The sequence below is a fragment of the Orycteropus afer genome, unplaced genomic scaffold, assembly GCF_000298275.1.
Source record: "Orycteropus afer afer isolate SDZICR_OR568_19922 unplaced genomic scaffold, OryAfe1.0 scaffold00016, whole genome shotgun sequence".
NCBI classification, from domain to species: domain Eukaryota; kingdom Metazoa; phylum Chordata; class Mammalia; order Tubulidentata; family Orycteropodidae; genus Orycteropus; species Orycteropus afer.
In genome coordinates this window covers 9,329,939-9,341,936 of record NW_006921603.1, presented here as the reverse complement: position 1 = coordinate 9,341,936, position 11,998 = coordinate 9,329,939, and the positions used below count along the sequence as shown (strand labels likewise).

General features: G+C 39.9%; 1 protein-coding gene across 1 annotated transcript in view; it reads left to right on the top strand.

Moving 5' to 3' along the window:
- The first annotated feature begins 337 nt into the window (after positions 1-337).
- The window catches only part of RTKN2 (rhotekin 2), a 110,124-nt gene continuing 98,463 nt past the window's right edge, over positions 338-11,998 (top strand). Inside the window, exon 1 of the mRNA XM_007959387.1 lies at positions 338-394. Within this exon, the coding sequence (XP_007957578.1) occupies positions 338-394 (57 nt within the window). The remainder of the gene's footprint in view (positions 395-11,998) is intronic.

The window sequence follows — 11,998 nt, the reverse complement described above, 5'->3', positions numbered from 1 at the left end:
ACCCTAGATATGCTTTCCCTACGGGACCCGCCCACTCCCGTCCTAGTACCTCCCACATCCCTTTCAGTGTCTTAAATTGGCTGGCCGCCTCTCACTTCCCGGCGGCTGTATAGGAGAACTCGCCGCTGTCTAAAGTTCCAGCGCCAGGAGCCGCGGGTACGGGGGCGCGCCACTGAGCGTGCGCGAGCCAGTTGCGCATGCTCGGGTCCCTTCTCCCCCACCTCCTGGACTTGGTACGGCCGGGCGGTTGGCGTCCTCCACGGTCCCCAGTCAGGGGCGGGATTTTCAAATCTTCCCTTCGGAGCAGCGGCTGTAGCCCAGGCTGTTAGCGCTGATAATGGAGGGGCAGACCCTGAGTGGTCGGGAGCTCCGCCTGGCGATGCACCCCGCCGAGGTGAGTAGTGAGGGTCTGGGCCGCGGGCAGAAAGGGAGACCCCGGCATCAAGTCCTCAAGCTCTTTGTCTCGGAAAAGCAGCTCACTCTGCCCGTCTCGTATTCAATTGTGGCCAGAAACGAGAGCGAGCCTCGGAGATTGCGCTCTTAGTGATCTAAAGGAGTTTGGAAATCTTCACACCCACCCATCACCTCCGATTTCTTAGAGAGGAAGCAGGCCTGGAATGGGGAAGCCGTGGAGTCTCGCCGCACTTCTGTGCTCACCTGCCAACAGCACTCCCCAGGGCTTGGACCCTGGTCTTTTAGCAACTCTGGATGCCACACGGGAATTAGGAGCCCCGGGATTTCCAAGAAACCCACCTCAGGCCAGTGTTGGCCTATGACGAGATTTTCCTCAGAGCCTCATTTCTTGCTGCCCCTAAAGGTCAGCACAGATACCCTTTTCAATAAAATGGTTTTGACTTTAATTACAGTGGGGAAAATAGGGAACGTTTAAAATACAAAATTGAAGTGGCAAAGATTTCAGACTCTAGTAAGTTTCTTAGAATTCACTATTATAGAATTTAATGAAAAGCTCATCATTGGAGCCATGCAAATTGTTTGCGGGGAGGGGTGGAGAAACAAACCATAGCCTTTGAAAGAAGCAAATTACAACCTCTGCACCTAAAAAGTTGTAAGTTTGGCAGTGGATTCTTTCAAAAATAATTAGGAGAGGGAAAGAACTTTTTAAATGGAAGTTTCACGTTTGCTTTTTAGCCATGCAAAATGTGTTGTTGTTGTTGTTATGTGCCGTCGAGTCAAACCTGACTCATAGCGACCCCTCCTTGGGTTTCCGAGGCAGTATCACTACGGAAGTAGGATTGCCCAACCTTGCAAAATGTGTTAGATAGCTTTTTATTTAAGACAGGCCACTGTTATTTCTTGACAAAATCGGTTATTAAAATACTGTATTGTTATTGTACTTTCCACTCCTGATCATAACTTTAGAGTTTTAAAGCTCTTGATGCTTTTAAAGGGAATCTTCACTTCCATTTTAATCTCCACCTTCTTATACTAGTTTCTGAAGTAAGGTGAACCATATGAAACCAACTACTTTACCAATTTTGACCTACTAATCCAGCAATTTCAAATGGTTTAGCTGAGTATCTTTGTTGAATCAAAAACCAAATCCACTACTGCCCAGTCGATTATGACTCTTGGTGATCCTATAGGACGGAGTAGAACTGCCATAGGGTTTCCAAGACTCTAACCTTTACAGAAACAGACTACCACGGCTTTCTGCCACGCCCAGCTGGTAGTTTGGAACCTCGGACCTTTTGGTTGCAGCCAAGCATTTAACCACTGCGCCACCAGAAGCCCTCTATATCTTTGTTTAGAAACCTGGAATTTCCTCAGTAGATACGAAATTGTTAGGAATTCTTCAATAAAACCCAAAACCAAAACCACAAACACAAACAATTCATTGTTAATTAAATACAAAATTTTTTTATTAACCCTGTAAATTGAAACCTATTACTAGCCCTGCAGTCAATTCTGACTCAGAGTGACCCTGGAGAGGTTGGTGGTTTCCCACCTTTTGGTTAACAGTTGGGTGCTTTAACCAGTGTGCCACCAGGGCTTCTAGGATGTCTTCAATAATACTGGGAAGAACAAAGCAAAACATTTTAAATTATGGGGAAAAAAATCCCTTGCATTTAACAGTAACTTATGCTGCTTATGCCACCATTTTTCAAAAATTTTAAAGATTTTAATGTGCTTTTCTATCCTGTCCTGTTAACAAATACTGGCTATCCTGATTGTTAACAAAATGTTGATTTCTAGGAAATTGGTGATACATTGAGGATCTTATGTGTATCATATGAGTATTGGTGTAGTTGTTCAAGTGTATTTGTTGAGCTATGTGTGACAGTAATACTGAGGGATGACACAAAAGAGAGAATAGGATAAATTGATGAAAGAAGTTCAGCTGCATGGAGCAAAAATACATGTTTAAATATTAAGTGTACATAAAGCCTGGATCATTTACATGTGGGAAGGCAAAATATTTAGTGATTTCTTTGACAGGATGAAATCTAAATAATTGAAATGTTTGGTCTTAAAGTAAACTGGCAAAATAGTAATAGGTTTCAACTGAGAGGGTTAACAAGAAAATTTATACTTAATTCACATTGAATTGCTATTTGTGTTACCTTTGATATTAATAAATCAGCTATCTAATTGGGATAGTACCAAAGATTTTGAAATCCTCTGCTCATATACTTTACAGAGCCCTGGTGCTCAATGTTTTCACATTAGGCTGCTAACCAAAAGTTTGACAGTTTGAACATGCCCAGCGGCTCCACCAAAGAAAGACCAGTTGATCAGCTTTTGTGAGGATTACTGCCGAGGAAACACTTTGGCCAGTTCTCCTTTATCACAAGGGGCCACTGTGAGTTGGAATGGACTTGATGGCACCTAATAACAACTACAACCCAAAACTGTCAATTCCTACTCTCAAAATGACCCTGTAAGGCAGAGCAGAACTGCCCATAGGGGTTTCCAAGGCTATAAATCTCTATGGAATCAGATTGCCACATCTTTCTCCTGCGGAGCAGTTGGTGGGTTTGAACTGCAGACTTTCTGGTTAGCAGTTAAATGCTTAACCACTGCACCACCAGGGCTCTTTCTGTCATAAACAAAATATAATTTTTTTGTTGTTGTTTTAAGAAAAATGAGATCATACTACGTGTCCTCTTATGCAGTCTATCTCTTGGTTTCTTAGCCAATCTGGCTTGACTACAACAATCAAGTGGATGATAGTTTCTGTCTGGATTATTGCAGATGTTTTATCAGCAACCTAATTTCAATTTTCTTTTTGTTTGTTCTTAATACCAACACGAAGGCCATTTTCTCTGCACTCGCTTTGTGCCGTTCTAGCTCCTAAAATCTGTTTCCTGCATATTCTGGATTGTTTACTTTAAAGCTATCACCCTATTTCATTTTAGAATAGCCCTATTATTTTTTCAGTAGACTTTATTTTTTTAGAGCAGTTTTAGGTTTACAGAAAAATCTCACAGAAAGTAGAGTTCCTATATGTTCCCTCTCTGTTTTACACAGTTTCCCTTACTTTTAATATATTGCATTAGTAGGTACATTTGTTATAATTAGTAAGCCAATACTGATTTTTATTAATTAAAGTCCATTGTTTACATTAGGGTTTACTCTTCTGTTGTACAGTTCTTTATGTTTTGACAAATGCACCATGACGTACATATACAATTACAGTATAACATAGAATAGTTTCACTGCCATAAAAATGCCCTATGCTTCACCTATTTATCCTTCCCTTCTCCTTATGAACCCCCTTGTTCTTTATATTGTCTCCATGTTGTTGTTGTTGTTATGTGCCATTGTGTTGGACCCGACACATAGTGACCCCTCCTCTGGGTTTCCGAGGCAGTATCACTACAGAAGTAGATTGCCCAACCTTCCTTCTGAGGAGGGGTTGGTGGTTTTGAACCGCCAGCTTTCTGGTTAGCAGTCAAGTGCCTTAGGCATTACACTACCAGAGTAATGTCGCCATAATTTTCTCTTTTCCAGAATGTCCTATAGTCGGAATCATACATTATGCAGCCTTTTCAGACTGCCTTCTTTCAGTTAGAAATGTGCATTTAAATTTCTTCCATGTCTTTTTCTGTCTTTATTGGTCATTTCTTTTTATCACTGAATCATATTCCATTTATGGATATACTATAGTTTGTATATACCATTCACCAATTGAAGGGCATTTTTTTTTTTTTTTGCTCACAATTTTTGTCTATTATGAATGAAACTGCTATATGCATTCCTGTGTAGATTTTTATGTGTACGTAACTTTTCAACTCAATTGGTTTAAATACCTTGGCATATAATACGGGATCTTATGATAAGTTTATGTTTAACTTTGTAAAATGCTGTCAAATTATCTTTTAAACTGGGTGTCCCATTTTGTATTCCCACCAGCAGGGAATGAAAGTTCTTGTTATGCCACATCTTCATCAGGATTTGGTGTTGTCAGTGTTTTGGATTTTAGCCATTCTAACTAATTTAGAGATAGATTGATGCAGTGGCTGCAATGATGGGCTCAAGCCCATTGTGAGGATGGTGTAGGTAGAACTGGGCAATGTTTTGTTCTATTGCACATGGTGTTGCTATGAGTTGGAGCCAACTTGAAGGCACCTTACCACCACAACAACAAAATAACCAACAGGTATGCCATGATATTTCATTGTTGTTTTAATTGCATTTTCCTAATGGTATATGATATTGAGCATCTTTTCATGTGTTTATTTGCCATCCATTCATATATCTTCTTTGGTGACATACCTGTTCAAATCTTTTGCCCATTTTATGGTTGGTGTTTTTTCCTTATTGTTGAGTCTTAAGAGTTCATTATATGGTTTGAATTCAAGTCTTCTATCAGGTAAATGTTAAAGGAGCTCTGGTAGCACAGTGCCTAAGGCATTTGACTACTACCAAAAGGTTGGTGGTTCAAACCCACCAGCCACTCTGTGGAAGCAAGACTGGGCAATCTACTTCTGCAAAGATTTACTACCTTGGAAATCCAATGGGGGTCGCAGTGAGTGGGAATCAACTCTATGGCATATAATTCTTTTTGTACATGATTGGATTTGGTTTGCTAATATTTTGGTGAGGATTTTTATATCTATGTTCATGAGAGATATTTGTCTATAATTTTCCTTTCTTACAATGTCTTTGTCTGGTTTTACTATCAGGGTAAGGCCTTATAAAATGAGTTAGGAAGTATCCTCTTCTATTTTTCTGAAAAAGATTGTAGAGAATTAGTATCATTCTTCTGTAAGTGATTGGTGGAGTTCACCAGTGAAACCATCTGGACTTTGTGCTTTCTAATTAGGAAGGTTATTAATTGTTGATTCAGTTTCTTTAATAGATTGTTGTTGTTGTTGTTATGTGCCGTCGAGTTGGATACAACTCATAGAAACCCCTCCTTGGGTTTCCAAGGCAGTATCACTACCGAAGTAGATTGCCCAACTTTCCTTCCAAGGAGTGGCTGGCTGGTGGGTTGAACCGCCAGCCTTCTGGTTAGCAGTCAAGTGCCTTAGGCACTATGCTACCAGAGCTCCCAAGAGATGATATAGGCCTGTTCGAATGATCTATTTCTCCTTGTATGAGTTTTGGTAAGTTGTGTCTTGCAAGGAATTCATCCATATCATCTTAAGTTACCAAATTTGTGGACAGGCGTGTTCATAATATTCACTTTTTATCCTTGAATCAGTAGTGATTGCCTGTCATTTTATGTTTATCAGCCTGAATTAAAGTACCTACAAGATCAGGATGATGGTGTGTTGTTGTTGTTATGTGCCGTCGAGTCGGACCCAACTCATAGCAACCCCTCCTTGGGTTTCCAAGGCAGTATCACTACAGAAGTAGATTGCCCAACCTTCCTTCTGAGGAGTGGCAGGTGGGTTTGAACCGCCAGCCTTCTGGTTAGCAGTCAAGTGCCTTAGGCTATGCTGCCAGAGAGGAGTCTGTTTGACTTGATTTCAGGCAAACCCTTGATCAGAAAATTGAAGAGGAAGACATAGTAGGAGGATGACTCTTCCCCCAGTCTCTGCTCTTCCTAGAAACTTACATTCAGACAGTTCTAGGAGGGTATGTATAAGAAAACGTGCTTTTGTCATTGGTCTTAATTGTTCTTGGCTTTACCTGTTAGGTCGTTATGGCTTAGGCAGCAGCAGTGATGACTGGCTCCCGACTTCTCCCTTAGAGGTCAATGTGCATCATCATTGAATAGTCATAACGTCATTGTTCTCAACTGTGGATAGCACAAGACACCATTTCTTTCCCCAGAAGCACTTTGCAGCCCTATTAACTAAAGACAACTCCTTTTACTTTCTAAAGCTTTTCTTGGCTAGAGCTAGTCCGAATAGACCAACCAGTTTTGTCTTTTTTTTATGCATGAATTTTACGTATGTGTACTTAATGAAGCTGCATGGAGAACACGAAAGTGACTAAAACAGCAATTCTGTTTTTCAATCTGAATGTATCCAGAGACTTATATTTAGTAACCCATTCATTCTGCTTGTGTTAGCCCTCCCGGATCCACTTTATTCACATTAGCCCGAGAGCTGCCTCTGCAGGGGCAGTAAGGTTATGTTGTTGTTGTGGTTGCCCCTCCTTGGGTATCATTATGGAAGTAGATTGCCCAGCCTTCCTTCTGAGGAGTGGCTGGTGGGTTTCAAGCACCAGCCTCTGGTTAGCAGTCAAGTGTCTTAGGCACTACCCTACCAGAGCTCCTAAAGTAGGGTTATGTTGTTGTTGTTGTTATGTGCTGTCGAGTCAGCCCTGACTCATAGCGACCCCTCCTTGGGTTTCCGAGGCAGTATCACTACGGAAGTAGGATTGCCCAACCTTCCTTCCGAGGAGTGGCTGGTGGGTTTGAACCGCCAGCCTTCTGGTGAGCAGGCAAGTGTCTTAGCCACTATGCTACCAGAGCTCCCAAAGTAGGGTTATAGTTTACTATATATATTAATTTGCTTGGATTATGGGGTTAGCAATTTCTGTAAATAACCAGATAGTAAATATTTTCTGTTTTGTGGGCCTTCCAGTCTCTGTGATGAAATTACTCATTTCTGCCATTGGAATTTGAAAGCACCCTTAGACAATATAAATGGGGGTCTCTGTGTTACAATACAACTTTATTTACAATAACAGAGAGAACACAAGCCATAGTTTACTGACCTCTGCTCTAAAGGGTAGAATTCTAGTACTGATATTTAATAGACATAACTTGTTTCGTTATGAATATTATTTAGTCTTACAAATGAGATTTTTTCAAAAAAATAACCTAGCTTTCCATTTCTTTTCTCCACTGTTTCCTAAGCCTCTGTAGGTTTATGCATTCTTCATCAGTGAGTTATGGGGAGAACACCATTTTACAAGATTAGACACCCTAGAAACTGCAACTGATTCCTCAGTGTGGCTGTGGCCACCTGCTGGATCCCTGAGGTTATTGCAGCTTTCAAGATTGCTGGGGTATTTAAAATAGCCTAGTAGTAGTTTTTCTACCTTGGCTGCATAGTAAATCATCCTAGGAACTTAAAAAAAAAAAAGCCTCAGGCTCCACTGCCGAATCTGGTTGGTTTGGGGTAAGTCACAGGCTTAGGTACTTTTGTAAGGCCTTTTCTCTCTGCACCAAGTGATCTAATGTGCAGCAGTTTGAGAACCACTGTGCTAGTTCAACTGTCTGTCTCACTGAAGAATTTAAAAAGCAAAATTGGATTTAGTAGGCACCAGATGGTATTTGTTTATATCTGAGTTGTGGGGTAAAGCTATTCATTCCAGCTTCAAGTTGCTCTCTGTGTGCACTCTCCAGTACTAACCAGCCTGCCAGTTTATTTGTATAGACATATGGGTCACATAGATAATTCTTATAATTAATTGCTAATTACTTTAAAGAAGAATTTACTTTGGGGCTGACAAGACATAAAAAGATGAAATGGAGTTGTTGAAATTCAGTGATGTGTAAAGAAGGAAAACCAGGAAATGACTACATTTATATAGTGCACCAGTTTTGAGTTACAACACTACATGAGAAGGTTTTTATGTGGTAATTACATGATGTAATTACAAAAGATAATTAAACATATCAGTTCTCTGCATGTGAGTAGTATAGCTGATTAATTTAGATTAAAAAAAAAAAACCCACTGCCATTGAGTTGATTCTGATTCATAGTGACTCTACAGGACAGGGTAGAACTACCTTGTAGGGTTTCCACTGCTGTAAATCTTTATGGAAGCTGACTTCCTCTCCCGCATAATGGCCAGTGGGTTAGGACCAGCGACTTTTGTTCGCAGCCAAATGCATTAACCGTTGTTCCACCAGAGTGCTTGATTAATTTGGATAGTCAAGTCATTTACTGTAGTGTCTCTCTTTTTATGTAGTCTTTATAGGGTATTACTTTTCCTAACTTTCAGCTTTTTGGACAAGATTGTCTTTTTAATATCTGAAACTTTGTTATTTCATTTACATTTTTAAAGTTTATATTTTGATATAATTAAAAAGTGATACTCTGTTTTTTATCACAAGCTCAGGATAGTCACTTTACTTTTAGAAATCAACATACTGGGAGCAAAATTCCATATTTGTACTATAGTGAACAGAATCGTATGATTTGTAATTTAAAAATGCCACTGTGAATTAAATCAGGACAGGACATTCAGTTCATAACATTTTAGTGGTATATATAAAACTTGTATATAGAATCAAGCTGTTATAAGATTATTGTATGGAATAAAAAACTTTTAGAACTAAAGTGTTTTAGTAGTTTCACTGTGACTCTTAAAACTAAAATAAATGTCTCCAGAATGGTATTCTGAATTTCTGTTGCAGTTTGCCAAGGCTTCTGACATGTTCTGGGTTTGCTGCTTTCACTGTACTGCTTTGGAGATTTTATTATACTGTTTACATGACAAATGGCCTGTCACTGTCTTGCTTCTCAACTTTAGCTCCTTTATTCAGTATCTGTTCTTTTAGGAAGTTTTTCCATAGTTAACTCGTGTCAGGGAGCTCTGATAGAGTAGTGCCTCAGGCATTTGACTGCTAGCCAGAAAGCTGGCAGTTGAAACCCACCAGCCACTCCTCAGAAGGAAGACTGGATAATCTACTTCTGTAGAGATACAGCCTCGGAAACCCAAGGAGGGGTCGCTATTGAGTCGGAATCGACTTGAGGGCAGTGAGTTTAGTTTAACTTAATATTGAGAACCACATCTTGCCATCCCGTAAGATAGCTTATATAATGTCTGTGTATGCTATGGGAGCTCTGGTGGCATAATGCCTAAGGCATTTGACTGGTAACCACAAGGCTGGTGGTTCAAATCCACCAGCTAGCCACTCCTCGGAAGGAAGACTGGGCAATCTACTTCCATAGAGACACTGCCTCGGAAACCCAAGGAGAGGTCTCTGAGTTGCAATCGACTTGTCGGCAGTGAGTTTGATGTATGCTGTATTGTTGACATTAGTCAACATGCCATAACAAACCACCATAAACTGGGTGACTTAATAGAAATTTTCCTACAGTCCTGGAGTGCAGAAGTCTGAAATCAAGGTATGGGTGGGGTCATGCTTTCCCTTAAGCCTTTGGAAAAATCACTCCTTACCTCTTGCACCTTCTGCTGTTGTTGTTGGGTGCCGTTGAGTTGACTCCCACTCATAACAATCCTCTGTACAAGGGACCGAAACACTGCTTGGTCCTGCACCATCCTCACAGTCTTTGCTGTGCTGAGTCCATTGTTGCAGCTACTGTGTCAATGCATCTTATGAAGGCTCTTTCCCTTTTTCCCCCCATGACTCTCAATGCATCTTATGAAGGCTCTTTCCCTTTTTCCCCCCATGACTCTCTACACAATTCAAATGCATCAGTTTTTCTTCAGAATTACTTATCCATTGTCCAGCTTTCACATGCATATGAGGCTATTGAAAATACCATGGCTTGGGTGAGACACACCTTAGTTTTCAAAGTGACATCTTGGCTCTTTAACACTTGAAAAAGATCTTTTCAAACAGATTTGCCTAGTCAAATCTTTTCTTCACTTATTGTGATATCGGTCCAGTAGTGAGGATTTTTGTTTTCTTTCTGTGGAGGTGTAATCCATAGTGAAGGCTGTAGTCTTTGATCTTCATCAGTGACTGATTCAGGTCATCTTCGCCTTCAGCAAGCAAGCTTGTGTCATCTGCATATCACAGGTTGTTGATGAATATTCCTCCAATCCTGATACATACAGTCTTCATATAGTCCAGCTTTTCAGTATACAGATGGAATTAGTATGGTGAAAGGATACAACCCTGAAACAAAAATTTCCTGATTTTAAACCAATCAGTATCCCCTTGTTCTGTTCAAACAACTGTCTCTTAGTCTGTGTACAGGTGCCTCATGAGAACAAATAAGTGTTCTGGAATTGCCATTCTTTGCACTGTTATGATAGACACAGTAAAATGCCTTTGCATAGTCAATAAATTACAGATAAACATCTTTCTGGTATTGTTTGCTTTCAGCCAGCATCCATCTGACGTCAGCAATGGTATACCTTGTTCCATGTCCTCTGAATCCAGCTTGAAATTTCTGGCAGTTCTCTGTCTATGTTGCTGCAACCATTTTTGTTCTGTTTTCAGCAAAATTTTACTTGCATGCAATATTAATATTATTCTGTAATTTCTGCATTCTGTTGGATCACTTTTCTTTGGAATAGGCACTAATATCGATCTCTTCTGATCAGTTGGCCAGGTAGCTGTCTTCCAAATATCTTGGCGTTAATGAGTGAGCACCTTCAGTGCTGCATCCATTTGTTGAAACATCTAAGTGGGTATTCTATCAATTCCTGGAACCTTGTTTTTCACTAATTCCTTCAGTGCAGCTTCAACTTCTTTGTTCAGTTCCATCAGTTAGTTCTTGATCATATGCTACCTCCTGAAATGGTTGAACACTGAGCAATTCTTTTTGGTACAGTGATTCTGTGTATTCCTTCCATCTTCTTTTGATGCTCACTTCATCCTTCAGTATTTTGCCATTGAAGCTCTCAATATTGCAACTCAAGCCTTGACTTTTTTCTTCAGTTCTTAAGCTTGAGAAATGCTGAACTTGTTCTTCCCTTTTGGTTTTCTAGCTCCAGGTCTTTGAACATTTCATTATAATACTTTGTCTTCATGAGCAGCCCTTTGAAATCTTCCGTTCAGTTCTTTTATTTCATCTTTTTTTTTTCCACTTGCTTTAGGTACTCTGCATTAAAGAGCAAGTTTCAGAATCTTTTCTGACACCCATTGTGGTCTTTTCTTTTCTCCTGTCTTTTTAATGACCTTTTACTTTCTTCATGTGTGATGTTCTTGATGTCGTCCCGTAATTTGCCTGGTTTTTGGTCCTTGGTGTTCAGTGCTTCAAATTCAGATATTCTCTAAATTCAGGTAGAATATAATCAAGGTCATATTTTGGCTCTTGTAGAATTGTTTTACTTTTCTTCAGCTTCAACTTGAGCTTGCATAGGAGCAATTGATGGTCTGTTTCACAGTCAGCTCCTGGCCTTGTTCTGACTGATGATATTGGGCTTCTCCATTGCTTCTTTCCACAGAGGTAGTGGATTTGATTCCTTTGTATTCCATCTGGTGAGCTGCACATGTGTAGCCACCATTCATGTTGTAGAAAAAAGAACTTGCAATGAATAAATCATTGATCTTGCAGAATTCTGTCACGCGCTCTCCAGCATCATTTGTCTCACCAGGGCCTTGTTTTCCAGCTATTGATGCTTTTCTTTATTTCCAGCTTTCTCATTTCAATTATCAAAATAGTACATTTTGATTGCATGTTTGGTCAATTTCAGACTGCAGAAGTTGGTAAAATCTTCAATTTTTGCTAGCTGCCCTGAATCCTTGGCATTCCTCAGCTTGTAGATATATCACTCCAATCTCTGTTTCCATCTTCACATTCTTCTCAGTATATGTGTCTCTCTGTGTCTTCACTTTACCTTATAAAGATATTGATCACTGGTTTTAGGACCCACAGTAATCCAGTAGTACTTCTTTTTTTTTTTTTTTTAACTGTTTCTTTTTTTTTTT